The sequence below is a fragment of the Saccostrea echinata genome, unplaced genomic scaffold (genome assembly GCF_033153115.1).
Source record: "Saccostrea echinata isolate AGI-Se365-2 ecotype Australia unplaced genomic scaffold, CSIRO_AGI_Sech_v1 ptg000010l, whole genome shotgun sequence".
NCBI classification, from domain to species: domain Eukaryota; kingdom Metazoa; phylum Mollusca; class Bivalvia; order Ostreida; family Ostreidae; genus Saccostrea; species Saccostrea echinata.
Window position 1 is genome coordinate 6,889,683 of NW_026889759.1, and position 16,857 is coordinate 6,906,539.

The window sequence follows — 16,857 nt, forward strand, 5'->3', positions numbered from 1 at the left end:
TCAAATATATTGGAATGATGAACCTACTATTGCACAATTTGATCTTCATGATAAGTAGTTGTGTCTCATTAAATGAGCTGATTCTACTACAGATTCTCTTTAAAAGTTCTGTACAATTTCGTTATTTTGTGAATTTTTCAATAACTTCAAAGATGGTAATATTTGCTTTTTCAAAAATTGAAGTGAAGTAAAGGTATTTAAATAAAATAGGATCAAGTTAATAAACCCTATTATGTTGAGTCATGCCTTACTCAAAGGTTCCTGATCGTCAAGTGTTTGTTACGTATACTACATGTATATGATGTCACGCAATAACAAAACAATTTGTGTCTTCCTCCAAAGAGAGACAATCAATGTAGAATCCCATGATAATATAATAAAAGAAAGACAACTCTTCCAATCATATAAATTTCAGATCAGTGGTTGTGTTGGGTTTTCTTTATTATTTTCTTTCCCTCAAAATTTCCTTTCATATACTAATATTTTTTTTATCTACACATCTGTATGCTTTCAGGACTAAAAAGACATATTTCAATACAGAGAACTTCTAAGTTAACTTACACTGTGTACAGTTTTATTATTCACAGTTAATACTTCAGTTATTTTTTTCACAGACACAGATTCATGTCATGTAACTGAAAATTTGAATACTAATTTTCAGTTCATGAGAGTTAAAACATTGATTTCAGCTCTACTTTCAAGACTGTTGTGTTGGTTCTAGAGAACACTGCAATCTTTTTATACCAAGTCTAAAAACTTCACAACATGCAGGCACCTACCTGGGGTTGCCACGGAGAGCAGCATGGTGTAGGGAGTTGAAGCCATTGTTATTAGTAATTGTCAGGTCAGCATGATGTTCCAGTAGCAAGGATATCATGTCATCTCGTTTCTTGCTGATGGCATCATGGAGTGGAGAATCCCCTTCAGAATCCTTAATACATGTTCAACAAGTATTTAATAACTTAAAACTTACTAAAAGGCTGAACAAGCCTGGAACTATTTCTAGTTCCTGTTTCCAAATATGTATGTAAACTTAACATTACATATTCCAAAACAGTTAACCCTCAGTATCTCTAATATGTCACGTATGATAACATTGAAATTCTTAAGTGATGTCAAATGTTGGAGAAATTTCAAAGTGATCATCTTAAGTACTTGCACATGTCAAGGAAATTTCTAGAGCTGAAACGAATACCAAAAATCAATATTCGGGACTACTATTCTATTCGTATTTGAATATTAATCAATGTCATATTTATGGTATATTTTTCTAAAATGTTATAATACCTATACCATTTGTAGACCAAAGAAAATTAATACGTGTGTATACCAATAAAATTGATAGCAATAGAGTTACTTGATGTTAAACTGCCCACTGTTTATGCTTCTCCTCAAAGAAAATGGAAAACAGAAGATGTTTTTTCTGTTGTGTGGATCTCGCCCTATTTGCAGTATAGATCTTATTTTATCACGCAAGGCTAGGTTGGTGGGAGAATGTGTAAATTTTCATATTAAAATAGAAAACTATTTTTACATGCTAAAATTTATAAAATTCTATGCATGGAAAATACAGAAAGGTCACAGTTTGATAGTAAGAATGACATCTGCTGTAGAAAAAGTCAGAAATTCGAAAGTCAATGTGCCTTATCAGGGTTTTCACGTTACTCATTACTGAACATGCTACTAACATTTTAAGAGGTCAAGTCTGTAAATAAACATGTTTCACAATCTAATTACGAGAGGCCCATGGGCCACATCACTCACCTGAGTAACTTTGGCCATGCTGTTCATTACCAGACTTCCCCCCGTGTAATACCTATTGTGGCCCCGCCCTACCCCCGGGGGTCATAATTTGAACAATTTAGAATCTACACTACCCCAGGATGCTTCCACATAAGTTTCAGCTTTTCTGGTCCAGTGGTTCTTGAGAAGATTTTTAAAGATTTTTCCTATATATTTCAACGCAAAACTTGGATTCCCTATTGAGGCCCCGCCCTACCCCTGGGGGTCATGATTTTAACAATTTAGAATTTACACTACCCCAGGATGCTTCCACATAAGTGTCAGCTTTTCTGGCTCAGTGGTTCTTGAGAAGAAGATTTTTAAAGATTTTTCCTATATACTTCAATGTAAAACTTGTATTCCCTATTGTGGCCCCGCCCTACCCCTGGGGTCATGATTTGAACAATTTAGAATCTACACTACCCCAGGATGCTTCCACATAAGTTTCTGCTTTTCTGGTTCAGTGGTTCTTGAGAAGATTTTTTAAAGATTTTTCCTGTATATTACAACGTAAAACTTGGATTCCCTATTGTGGCCCTGCCCTACCTCCGGGGGTCATGATTTGAAGAATTTAGAATCTACACTACCCCATGACGCTTCCACATAAGTTTCAGCTTTTCGGGCCCAGTGGTTCTTGAGAAGAAGAATTTTTAATGACCCCACCCTATTTTTGTCTTTTCTTGATTATCTCCCCTTGTAAGGGGACATGGCCCTTTATTATAAGAATTTAAACTCCCCTTCACCCAAGGATACTTTGTACCAAGTTTGGTTAAAATTGGCCCAGTAATTCTTGCGAAGAAGTTGAAAATGTGAAAAGTTTACAGACGGATGGACGGACGGACGACGGACAACGGGTGATCAGAAAAGCTCACTTGAGCTTTCAGCTCAGGTGAGCTAAAAACTAGATGTTCCAATCTGATACCGCTTCTAAACATCTAACAACATCCCATTTGGGGTCATGTCAGAGCGACCTTTCGATTACCCAATGAAATTGCCGCCTCCGAAATCTTGGCTTATAGTTCAGATGCGTTTCTTTCTTCACTGCCAAATCTTAACACCCGAGGAGTTTCTTAGTAAACAAAATATCCAAGGCAAAGGCCGTGCTATGTATGAATGTGACGTGCAGGATATCTTGTATAGTTCATGCATTTTCGTTTATGTTATTCAAGTAAGAATGCCAGATTGGCGGACTATACATTCAATTTATACCAAAAATACTTTAATTCAACATAAGAGGGAACTACTGAGCATCAATAATGTTAAGATGTAGCTGTGGAACTAATTTTAAGATCATATACAGAAGCTAGAATCTGATTGGTCAAAATTTTCATGTTTATTCAAAATCGAAAGGTCGCTCTGACGTAACCCCGAATGGGATGTTGTTAGATGTTTGAGAAGCTGTAGCGGATTCGGAACATCTTATTTTAATTAGATTGCATGTTTCAAAAAATTAAAGTCAGTAATTAATTTTTAGGATTAATTCTTTTTAAAAGAAAACACATTTGTGATTTAGTGACACCCATGATAGAAAAACGCCTGGAAATGGTGCAGCAGGGCCATATAAACGATCGGTGATGAAATTGGTAGGCCTGAATCACACTCAATATGAAAATGAAATGTCTTGAGCGTATATTCAAAAGGCTTTACACTGAGAAAAATTATGTGCATTCTTTGTTGAAATTTCTAACCATACTTCCAGTACTTTCTAACAGTAATAAAATCCCTAGAGGTAGTAAACAGTTAGGTTGGAGCATCGAAAGGATAAAGTAGCACTAAATCCTTATTAATACTATTGATTTTTATCATTAAAGTACCAATATAATTTAATCAACAAAGTAATAAACAAAAACGATTATTCGGACATTCGTTTCAGCTCTAGAAATTCCAAAATGGTTTCACATATTAGAGAAATTTCAAAGTGAGTCTACCATCCCAACCATATTATGTCTATGACATCGCAAAATATTAAATTTCTTTCAAGATACTAAGGTTTCACTGTCATGAAAATATTTTTCATGCAAAAATGTTAAATTATTCATATCTTTTTTTTTCTCAAACATATGAAACCTGTGAGCATATTACAAAACAAGTGGAACATATCAAATAATATATTTACCTCCCTCAGACTAAGTGTCCACATTTCAATGAATCATCAGTTCTATATCAAATATACAAATTACTGTACAACCAGACTACTCTCTACCTGAAGACTCGGGTGACATCCCAACTCAAGGAGAGTCTTGACCACTCCAATGTGACCTTTGTTGACCCCTATGTGGAGAGGTGTCTGTCTACGTTTGTTGCGGGCATTGAGGTCTGCACCACCACGCTGCAGCTGTTCAATTACACTGGGTTCATCTCCAAATGCGGCATGATGCACAGCCCGGTCTCCATCTTTGTCCTGCAGCATTAAAGTTTCGTAATAAAATTGATATCTATTTTCTGATTATAAATAGCAATAAGATAAAAGTTGACCATATGTATGAGATTTTTAACAATCCATCCAATCTATGGCAGACATAATATAAAATGTTTTTTATATTATATATAATAACAATGGCTTCAACTCCCTCACCATGATTACAAAAACTTTAAAAAAGCAGCACATATTTAAGAAAAAAATCAAATTGTTGGTTTGCCTTTCATTTGTAATTTAGATAAGCAAAATACTAGCAGTGATACTTAATATTTTTACAGACAACCTCATAAACTACTGAATGTATGGTCATCATAAGAGACTTGAAATAAAATTATATACCTCAATTTCGAAATCCACATCATGTTTAATGAGGATCTTGATGACATCAGTGTGTCCATTCTGTGATGCAGCCTGCAGGGCTGTATGTCCAGCAAACATACCATTGGCCTAATGAAGAAAGAAAAAATGTTGTTAACTTATGTTTTAATACACTGAAAAATTACAAAAATATACCGTATAAGCAGAATTTTAGCAAGGTTTCTATTTTGGCATTATTAGCGAGGGTTTTGACACGTTAAAATTGAATTCCACAATGTGGACAACAATTTAGCTATATCAGTTTTTATAGCTATCTTTCCTGACATTATACAAGAGGCCCATGGGCCTTGAATCGCTCTTCTGATAAACTGTACAACCTATCACTTCTATTTGAAGCCTCGAAGTATCCTGTATATTTACATGAACCCTTGAAATTCCAATTCACACTCTGAGAACCCAAGATGATTCTAAGCCAATTAGTACCTGAGAGTTGGTCATGGTGACCTACTTATCACTTGTCATTCTCTGAGGACCCATCAACTAAGTTTGATGATTCTAAGCCAATTAATACCTAAAGTATTTTTTAAAATTATAATCAAAAAATTTTATAAGTAAGTCAAAGTGACCTACTTTTCAATTGTTTTACTCCAAGGACCCAAGATGCATCAACTGACAAAGTTTGATGATTCTAAGCCAATTAGTACCTGTAATATTTAATTAAAGCCATAAATTTTCAAAAGTAGGTCACCGTGACCTACTTTTCAGTTGCTGTACTCCGAGGACCAAAGATACATCGACTGACAAAGTTTGATGATTCTAGCCAATAAGTACCCAAAATATTTAATTACAGCCATAAATTTTCAAAAGGAGGTCACAGTGACCTATTTTTCAGTCAACCTACTCCGGGGACCAAAGATGCATCAATTGACAAATTTTGACGATTCTAAGCCAAATAATTCCTGAAAATATTAAATACAGCCATAAAACTTCAAAAGTAGGTCATCGTGACCTACTTTTCAGTTGTTGTACTCCGAGGACCCAAGACGCATCAACTGACAAAGTTTAATGATTCTAAGCCAGTTAGTACCCGAAATATTTTATTAAAGCCATAAATTTTCCGAAAGTAGGTCACGGTGACCTACTTTTTAGTCGACCTACTCCGAAGACCCATGACGCATCAACTGACAAAGTTTGATGATTCTAAGCCAATTAGTACCCGAAATATTTAATTAAAGCCATAAATTTTCAAAAGTAGGTCACGGTGACCTACTTTTTAGTCGATCTACTCTGAAGACCCAAGATGCATCAACTGACAAAGTTTGATGATTCTAAGCCAATTAGTACCCGAAATATTAAATTAACGCCATAAATTTTCAAAAGTAGGTCACTGTGACCTACTTTTTAGTCAACCTACTCCGAAGACCCAAGATGCATCAACTGACAAAGTTTGATGATTCTAAGCCAATTAGTACCTGAAATATTTAATTATAGTCACCGTGACCTACTTTTCAGTTGACCTTTTTTGAAGACCCAAGATGCATCAACTTACAAAGTTTTATGATCATAGGACTTAAAATGTCCAAATTATGCCTCTAAAACGCTTTGAAATTGAATGCCTGCAAAGTTCAAAAAGTAGGTCACTGTGACCTACTTTTTAATAAATATATTTTATGGCCCCAAGATGCATCATCTTACAAGATTTAATGATTCTAAGCCTCCCCATATTCGAATTAATGACCTTAATTGTTTTAAAAATGATTAGCCATAAAATTCAAAAAGTAGGTCAAGGTGACCTACTTTTTAGTTGACGTACTTTGAGGACCCAAGATGCATCAACTGACAAAGTTTGATGATCATAAGCCTTAAATTGTTCAAAATATACCTCTAAATCAGTTTGAAAAAGAATGGCCGCAAAATTTAAAAAGTAGGTCACCATGACCTACTTTTGAGTCAACATGATATGAGGTCCTTAGATGCACCAACTGACAAGATTTGATGATCCTAGTCCTTATAGTAAGCAAAATATCAACATTTTAATAAAATGTAATTTTTGGTCAACTTTGAAGTGACCTTGAGACCACGCCCTTTGCCCCAGGGTAAATCCCCGTGCAAATTTTAATCTACAACATATCCTCATCCTTTTGTGTAAGTTTGGTGATAATCTGCCCAGTGGTTCTTGAGAAGAAGATATTTTTAGCAACCAGTACTTTTGTTTCTATTTTCCTAATTATCTCCCCTTGTTAAAGGGTCACAACCCCAGTTTTAGTACAAAAGGGAGCCCTTGGGCCAAGGATACCCTGTGACAAATTTGACAATAATTGGCCAAGGGGTTCTTGAGTTATGGCCCATATTCTAAAAAGTTTACGCACACCGCACACCGCACAAATGGCCATAGCATTAGCTCTTTGAGCCTTTGGCTCAGAAGAGCTAAAAATGGCTAAAATTACTTCTCATCAAAATATATACCAATTTTTTTGGGATAAATCACTAAATTTGTGTCGCTAAAAATTCCTTTTATATGGTATTTGCATTCACTTTCATTTTTTTTTTCTTTTTGCTCAATATTTTTCACTTCTATGATCTTGAAAGATGAGACTGGATGTTCCAACATCAACAGTTGAATTTCACTAAATTCACTGATCATTCTATACATGTATATGTGTGTTTTACTTTCAGCAAGAATATTTACGGAAGGTGCAAGTTCTGACAGACAAACCTCATTCCAATCTATTACTGTAGACATTTTAATTCCACAGTGCTAAAATTTCATGATTTCTCACAAGGGTACCAATTGCCATGGTTCAATTTCACTCTACAGGAATGTGACATGTGACAGATACTTTTAATGTGATCTTACGAGGGTTAATCAAAAAGTTTGTAGACTTTTGTCAAATCTTTTTTATTTAATGTTTAGAACCAAATTCGGTAGACATAATTTTACTTTAAATCCAAATAATTTCAATAAAAAAATTCAATTCATATATTTTGCCTCATTGAAAGAAAATCAATTTTAGAAGACAGGTAGTCCTCACTGAAATAAAGTAAAACAGATGATGCTGCAGGACATGGAAATGGACATGGTCATGGAGCAGCGAGTAGCGATACAGTTTAGTATTGTATTTGGAAACCTCTAAAACAAACACTGAAAGTGCTTGAGGAACCAAAAATATATCAAAAGTGGGCCATGCATTAGTGTACAGGGTTCAACACTTGTTAAAATTTGGTCTCGCCATTTGGGCAACCTTGGTACTGATTTCAGGTCGCCCGAACAAAATATCAAAAGAAACAAAAATGTACAATAGTTAAAAATTTGTTAAAATATTAAACAGAGGTTATGCTATTATAAAATGTAAACCAAATATTTTTGGAATATCAAAAGCTGTCTTCCAGTATATTATCAAACAAAGAAAACAAGCAACAAATATTAATAAGCAGAATCAGAATGCTAATTAGACTTAAAAAAAATTATGTTTGTTTCTTGTATAATATTCCCAATTAATCAAGGGTTGGTAGGATGGGATTTTATTTATTTATTATTATTTTTTGCTAATATACAATCTCACCTCACATATTCATTATTGACACAAAATAAAGTTTCTAGTTTAAAACATTCATTTTCACTTACCAAAAAGGCCTTAATAAAGGGGGTCAAACATCCCTGGACTGAATTAACCAGGTGTGATGTTTACAGTGGACACCCTACATGGCTGTCTAGCAGCAGAAAACGAACATCAGAAAGTTGTGGGGGAAATACTAGATGTTACAATAATGATCATTACTCTTTATATTTATGGTGATTGTTGACTAGGTTTACATATTTTATATCTCAAATAAAACTTAATTTAACACTTTTGGTAAAAATTACATCAGCTGATTGATCAAACACGGATTTGACAGAAAGAAAAATCCACCCAGCTGCTAATTGAATGGGTCGGTCGGGTTACAGGAAACAATGTTTTCAAGGCCTTATAAGGTTTATTTTAAAATATTAAACATCATTATTGAAAATTCCCAACTCGTCCCAGGTCGTCATTTGGGCGAGCCAGACTGAAAATCAGGTCGTCCAAAATCAATCGGGGTGGAAATGACGAGGTGACAAGCGTGAATGTCGAACCCTGAGTGTATAAATGGCGAAGTCAGTTTTTGAGTGGCAGAGACATTAAAATTGGACAGAGGGCAGAAAGCAAGGAAATAGATTACATGAAAATGTTTAGGTAAAACTCTAGTTAAAAGAGTCATTAACTTCATGGAAAGTGATGTGCACATCACTGTTGCAGAACCTTTGAAAGCTTCTGGATATGTTTTTAATGAATGAGTAAGACTTTGTGAGAAAGAAAGATTAGAGGAGAGTCATTTTGAAAAACTTTCATAACAGTGATTTTGACGTTACAATGTTGTTCAGAGTGCTCTGTGGTGACAAAATATGATGATTTTAAAATTCAGTATTCCATATTTTTCTGCCCCATTCATAGATTAGTACTGTTTATAGGTTTTATGAGATTATTTCTGTTTGTTTTCTTTACCTTTGACATACCATCTAATCAAATGGAATGAAACCTCAAACATCAACAAAATGATTGTTTTACATATGAAAATGTGTTGATCTTAAATTTTGTAAAAGAGTGACATTGTCTATATATTTTTTGAATGACCATTATATGACCTTATTCACTATGGGTTTTAATTTTGCAGAGAATGATAAACTGTGAACATAGTGGAATGTCAAAATCACTGTTATGAAAGTTTTTCAATATACACATCATTGTACAATGCTGTAAATTTAATTTGACATACATCATTTTCTGGCCTGCTGAGCAGATCTTCCACTTTAACATAGTCACCATTGGCTGCAGCTTTGACCAGTTCTTCATTGGCATCTCCAGTAACATGGGTCTCGAACAGTTTCTTCAGCAAAGCACTCAGTCTCTCTGAAAAGTTGATTAAATACATATCTTATTTGGATAACATTTCCCAAAATAAATCAATATTACAAATGATCAAATTTCAAAAGTCTATTCCATGATCAAACACTCCAAAACAAATATTCTTTACAGCTTTTCATGTTTAAATAAGTGTGTCTTAAAAATTGCGAAACATAATTTTCTGCAAATCCTTTCCTTCCCAATCTCATTTTTACTTTTGATGATTAAAGTATAAAAAGAGCATACACCACTACATCCCTTACCTCCTGAGGAGTTTCCTATAGCGGCACCATCAGAGGAGGCCACCTTCGTGACTGCTGAAGGGTTATAGGTCCACGAGGTACCACATACTTCTACCTTCAGATCACTGTCGTGATAAATCTGTTGGACCCGTCCTATCTTTCCAAGAGTCTGAAAAAACACAAAGTTATAACTGAAATTTATCTATAATTCAATATACAAAAAAAAATACAATGATATAACTTTAAAAGTGAGAGAGAGTTTCCATAGAAACTAATAAACAAAGTTTTACATACTGGTAACATGGCCTCTGCCCATTCTCCATGTCCTCTCTGTAGCAGTTTTATCTTCTCTGGGTCATTACAAATCTGGACTAGGTCTCCCACAGCAAACTGTGCTGAGGGAGGGGCAGCTGGGGTAGCCTCATTGGAAGTGGAGGGAGCAGAACTGGGGGTGTTTACTTTTGTCAGAACTGCCGGGTTGAAAGTCCATCTGTAAAACAATGTTTTCTTTTGATAAACAAGAAGAAACTCTACCATTATTATTTTTTGGTCTCTTTTTTCCATTTAATGTAATAAATTACATTTACTGTATAATTTTCTTCCATTGTTTGATTAAATACATTGTAATTCTATTACTAAAAATAAACCAGAAAGAAAATCTTTTTTTAAGACTGCTTGATGTCAAGGAGTAATGTAGTTACTGATCTAATTTTATTATGTACTTAAGCTTTTCCCTATTTTCTATAGTTACATAAGTTTAAATCATAAAGTAGCTGTCACTAGAACTCACCAAGACAAGGGAATGCCTTTGAGTAAACTTTTTTTAACATTTTATTAATTTTATACAACTTTCTCTTATACATTACTATCTTCATTTCAATTTTACTAACCTGTTACCACTAGGATAAGAAACAACAATATCATGATCTTCATCAATCCCAACAACAGTCCCTGTAGTACCCAAACACTGAAATAAAAGATAACCTGTATCAACACATAGCACAGGGTAAGATACAATAAAATTAACATGAATCAATTTTTTTTTCCAGCTTAGTTATCATGTTATGAATATAGCTTACTCATCCTCTAAAAAAAAAAAAAAAAAAAAAAAAAAAAAAAAAAAACGAAGCATCACAGGCCATTATGACTTTACTGAGCTAATGCAATACTCACAAATCACTTTCAATACATACTGATACATACTGATATCAAAATCTGTTCAACAAAATCCATTCATTTATATTCACAGCATAAAGCCAATCTACCATGACTTAAAAGAATAAAGCAATAGAAATAATTTCCTACAACAATGATTTCTTACCTCAAACATTCCATCTGTCCATCCACCATGACCATGCTGTAAAGACTGTACAATCTCTAGTTCCAGATCTACGTTGACTTGATCTCCAATGGCTAAACCACCAGGACCTGACCTTGACCCTGGACCTTGTTCTCCTGAAATTAAAAAGAAAATAATAAATAAAAGGAATAACTGATCCATATAATCAATAAACATACTCAAATTTCATTATTTGCATTTACATCATAGAGACACATTACACCCAAATTGTAAAAAATTGTTGAAAAATTTCCGTAGAATACGTTCTATTTCCACTATGGAAGAGTTATACTTCTTAGTGCACTCTTTTGTGAAAAAGTCGGAAAATGTACAAATCTCGCGGGATTTCAGGGACAAATGTAACATAAACATGTAAAAAATATGTTGAATGTCGATGAACAAATCCTAAGAAAATGCAAATGAAATATTTTATTGTTGTGGACTTTATATACATCAAGAGTAGGAATGACAACGATATCAATTTATATCTATTGTTGATCGTATGAATCTATTTATCATATGGTACATCTAAATACAATACACATGCCTCGGAAATGTTGTATTTTTTATTAATGGATGATAAATTTAGGGTTCTCGCTCTCTTACATATGTCTTTTAGTTCTTCTATTCTTTAATTGGAATGACAAATACATTTAACATTAAAAATTAAATTAAGATTGACATGTTTTGCATTATCCGCAACGCCATGCTGTCCCTGTCAGACGACCAAACGCGCCTCTAATTTTGAAGAGTTCAGTAATAGAAATAGAACGTATTAAGAAAAAACATGACTTTTAACACTATGTATTTACACTATGCATATAAAGTAAAAAATCAAATGTGGCTTGTAATTACATGTACCTAAGAGAGGAAGATGATCTCTGTAGAATGACCCTCCTTTAGCATCATTCACAACCTTCAAATCAGCCTACAAATAGATTCAATAAGAAACATAATTTACAAAATCAACAAAATCTCATCATTGTACATGTACCAGTTTAATAAATGTGCTTTGTGAACATTTTTTTTCAAAACAATTATTCAATTTACAGTGCAATTAAAATGTGTCATGCAAAAAATATCAATTTACAATAGGGGTAATGATTCATGAAGTAAATATACACACCATTCCCTCAAAGCCAACTCTGTAGAGGTTCTTTGCTGCATTGTCCCATAAAACATAGGCTGCACTTCTTGGGCTAGCAGCACTCCAGTCCTGTATCTCGGTGACCTTCCCCCTTCGACCATTTCCCCCATCCTGATCCTCCCACTGCCAGTCCACCCCTCTTACTACACGGGCCCCAGGAAATATACCCCGAGCTGTTATCTTTTTGCTTTTTCTTCTAGGTTCCACAGAACACCTTTTCATAAATGAGAATTTAAAATTTATTATGTTTATAAAATTACAGCATTTTTCATGTTTGTAAGTAAATACACATCGTATAAATGTATATGTATGTACAGGTTTTTTATTCAAAGGGAGGGGTCAAATTGACAGTGATCACTAGTTCAAATCGCAACATCACTGATATACAAAAGTTTTGAATGTACCGGTAATACTCAAATTTAGGCCTAGCAGTTTGCAACTGCTGGAATATTATTTCTGAGCATAATAGCCCTGGATCAGGCTTAACTATCCTACACTACAGAACATGTAAACTCATCACTGGACCGTAAAGATATAAACACACTGTGAAAGAGCAAGTACAACTTATTAATACATGTATGTATATAATCATATTATATCATTCTAATTTCTTCAGTGAAATAACTTATATATTTTGTGGAATTTTTCAATTTTTTAACACATTTTTCTGGAAAAAGTAGAACAGTAAAATATTTGTATTTTATTTGTGCCATGACGTGATTTCGTCACATCATAGCCTCCCATCTCCTAAAATGTTATATAAGTCGTCAGAACTAATAGATTCAAACCTCGTTACCTCGAACTCCATGGGACCGAGAAAAAACTTCAAGATATCCAATGATTCGAGATAAAATACGTAAAAAATAAGTAGTTGGGACTTCCAGATCACTTTGACATATCCATGGTATTCGAGTATTCAGTGTTCAAGATACCGAAGTTCAACTGTATTTTCATTTGCTATAGCAAAGGCTTCATGTTGCATAGATATGATACCTTTTGAAGCATCAATAATCAGTATACAGAATTGAACTTATTATGTGTTGGGTTTTGGTATGTTTATATAACAAATGTTCGAAATCTAACATACTTATCACTTCCAGGTGTCGTGATTCTATAAAATCTGTGTCGTAAATTGTGTTTATCGCCATGGTAGCAGACGCTGCACAAGTCATAGTTGGAGCATTCAGCACATTTCCATCTGATGCCAAATATGGGTTGTTGTCTACAGGTGTCACACATGGTTCCATCATGTTTAATACCTGATATAAAATATAAAAAAATTAGTATACATTTTAAACTTTAGCTTGACAAAAATTCTATCACTGCTCATCACTTTATTCACCATATGCATAGTTGTAAAGCCTAGTCTTTCTAATAAACATAATATTTAGTTAATAAGTTAATCTCAAATTAACTCTTAGAAAACCCATTCACACCTGAGTAGACTGAAACAATCAGAAAATGCAGATAAAATGCTCTGTCGGTGAAAAATTACCAAGTAACAATGCTGGGATTTGAACAAGCTATTCTCTTCAAATGCGAGAAAACCACTGATCCATTTGGTCTGTCATTGAAAAATGATGATGGGATATTTGAACAATGTGTTACTTTTGCCCAAACAATTATATGAATACTATATTATCATGGTTTAATACCCAAGTTTCAACCTACCTCAACTGTTAATTATTTCATACATTATGTATGAAATCAAATAGACTTGTGATCGACACAGCAAAAGGAACAAGATGACATAAGCTAGCATTATATATGAATACCTTTGAAGATTCTTGTCTAAATTTATAACATTGTATACTGTGCATTATGTAATAACTTGTTTATTCTTTACCATTCCTCTTAAATTCAAGTGTTGCATCTTGACTGTTAAGTTATCCTTAGCTTAATATATTTAAAGCCTGAATGAGAGAATTTTATCACTATTCTCAAAAAATATGGGGTGGTTTGAAGTTTGTCAAAAAGTTTTCATTCATACTGCATAACAATACAAACAAGTATAACATTTCTCATATGAAAATTTTACATAAAAATTTCCATTAAAATAAAACTGATACCAGTACTATTGCTTTTCAAATTCTGAGTGAATAAACAAATCAATTGTTTATGTTACAAACTCAACACATTTCTCTAGTCCTTCATTGCACCTACTTTTCTGCCAAGTAGAATACTCCTTGTATGCATGTATATGTACATCTACAAATTTATAAATTATAATATATGTTTGCACGAGGAAGTAAGAAGAATACAAGATTCCTATAGAACACTTACTTGCTATTTTTTTAAAGTGTGTAAATACATCATTAAATCAAATGAGTGAGTCCATCAACCAGAGAGGATGAACACAATGAGTCGAATGACAGGGACACTTATACTAAACTGTAAAACAAGTCTACGTCATCTGTAACATCAGAGGTTACAGTATGTGTTTTAGCAAAGGAGATATTGCAGATGGCAATATTTTACTAGTCTACTGTGGTTTGTCCCAATTATCAAACCCTGTTTCAAAGCCAAGTGAGAGGTGCTCAGATCATCTTTCCTTCAATCTTAATTTACATAGAGTATACATTCAAATTGGTTTCTTACACATAATAGCAAACGAGCTCTATAGACTAACATGTACAAACAGATGAATTTGAAAACAAATCTGCACATTCGTCAGGGAAATTTTTGTGTGCAAGTATCCCAGAACTCCTTCCCTATGACAATTTCATGCAATAATTGTGGACAAAACACATAGGTGACCAAGATATGAGTCTTGCAGAGAGCTAAACAAAGAAAGAATAATTGCACTTTCTCTTAAAATAATTATACATGTATATCAATGTCTTTTGAAAGACTCTATTATGGAAGTGCACCTAACATGTATGACCAGATCTGGCACAATCTCTTGATAAAGCTATATAGTTTGAATTTGCTATACCAGGTATATACATTCAAACCTCCTTATCTCGAAAATGAGGGGACTGAGAAAAAACTTTGAGATATCAAAGGATTCAAAATATCAAGGGTAAAATACTTATAGAATAATTGGTTGGGGAATTCCAAATCACTTCGACATATCCATGATGTTCAAGATATTGGTGTTCCAGATACCCGGTACCAAAGTTCAACTGTAGTTTTAATAAACTATTCAAAATAGCTTGATTTAGCTATTTTATCACACTTTTTTTCTTAAATGTATCATTTTTGTCAGCACAAAAAAGTCACACTTTGGTGCAGTGACAGTATTCAACTTTGAATTCTTCTGAAAATAATGCATGTAAAAATCACCATCAAATTGCGTCGCCTTGAGAGACTTTGTACTCAAAGTTCTAAAAGTTTTTGAGCTATATAAAGCAACTGATTGGTGAACTTTTTTTCTATTTCTTACATAAAAAAATTTCCATGAAAAACTGCTGCAGAACTGTAGAGCTACGGTGCCATCCATAGAGAAAACTGTATATTTAAGGCGCACAAAAAATTGTGCTTGATTCTGGATTTATTTCTCCAAAGTCTTACCTTAACTGCACAAAACTCAATTTCAAGAAATTATCTAGACCTTGATCAGCTACTGTCGTAGTTGACATCTGCACGAAGCCAACTGGACGGAATTGTCTTGCCACCCAATATTGCAGTATAAATAGGAGAAATTTGCGATTGTCTTAATTTCAGGCCCAGAAGGGCTATGAACATGGTTATAGGGAATGTTTTGTTGTGTAAATAGTAAAAGAATGTGTTTGGAACACACAGTTAGTTAAATTTTGAGGTGGCAGTTTAAATATACAGAGAAATAAACCCAGAATAGAGCGCAATTTTTTGTACGCAAAAATATACAGTTCTTTTTTTTGGGTGGCACTGTAGCTCTCCAGTCTGTCAATATTTTTCTTCAGAGTGCTACAGTTCTGCAGCTAGCTATATAGCTAAATCAAGAGATTGTGCTGGACCTGTGACAAAAGATGTAACAGCACATTTTAGACCAAATGCATTCAAACTTTTACGTTTTAATGTTTCATGAGGTTTGTAGAGACAGATACTTCTGAATCTGTATATAAATGTATTTGATGAATTCCAAAAATTTATATACAACTGTGCTTACCCCAAGTCGCACTGTCAAAGATTATATTAATACACAAAAAAATACTGTGAACGGAAATCAGAATTCACAAGAGTAAAATATGACACACACAATCAAAACATACTTCAAACACCCCCTGTGGCTAAGGCATACAAGTATATAAATGTAAAGTAATGCAAAATATTGAGACACCTGTAGGAGCACTATCAACGATTCTCAAGTCAAATGCCCCTGCACATCTATAATTGGCTGCCGTTCCATTATCCCATACAACAACGACTTCCTCTGGAGACTCGAAATTCCTCACAGTCCCGACATGTCCCTCTCCCCCGTCTTGTTTCCCCCACTTCCAGTCAGGACCTCGAACAACACGAGCTCCCACGCCCTCTACCATATTTACACGAGCTACTCGATTAGTCGTGCTAATATTTGGATCTATATTATCAGCATTCATTGTCACTGATTGTTAATATATTCTCAGAAGGAAGGAATTTAACAATATTTCGTCGATGTAAACATTACATTTTCTTCTCTGTCTGTCAAATGGCTGATATGAACTCTCGCGAGAAACCTCGAGGTCTTTCGGAACTTAAAATAAAACCCATCGGAATACCTTTCC

General features: G+C 34.0%; 1 protein-coding gene across 1 annotated transcript in view; it reads right to left on the bottom strand.

Annotated features, from left to right (window-relative positions):
• LOC133184269 (E3 ubiquitin-protein ligase MIB1-like) overlaps positions 1-16,802 on the bottom strand; it is a 43,574-nt gene extending 26,772 nt beyond the window's left edge. The window contains exons 1-12 of the mRNA XM_061319245.1: positions 16,431-16,802; positions 13,257-13,428; positions 12,149-12,383; positions 11,884-11,950; positions 11,005-11,138; positions 10,574-10,650; positions 9,978-10,173; positions 9,705-9,852; positions 9,314-9,447; positions 4,541-4,648; positions 3,986-4,183; positions 780-931 (exon numbers count right to left, since the gene is read on the bottom strand). Of these exons, the coding sequence (XP_061175229.1) occupies positions 780-931; positions 3,986-4,183; positions 4,541-4,648; positions 9,314-9,447; positions 9,705-9,852; positions 9,978-10,173; positions 10,574-10,650; positions 11,005-11,138; positions 11,884-11,950; positions 12,149-12,383; positions 13,257-13,428; positions 16,431-16,692 (1,883 nt within the window). The 5' untranslated portion in view covers positions 16,693-16,802. The remainder of the gene's footprint in view (positions 1-779; positions 932-3,985; positions 4,184-4,540; positions 4,649-9,313; positions 9,448-9,704; positions 9,853-9,977; positions 10,174-10,573; positions 10,651-11,004; positions 11,139-11,883; positions 11,951-12,148; positions 12,384-13,256; positions 13,429-16,430) is intronic.
• Positions 16,803-16,857: the final 55 nt, after the last annotated feature.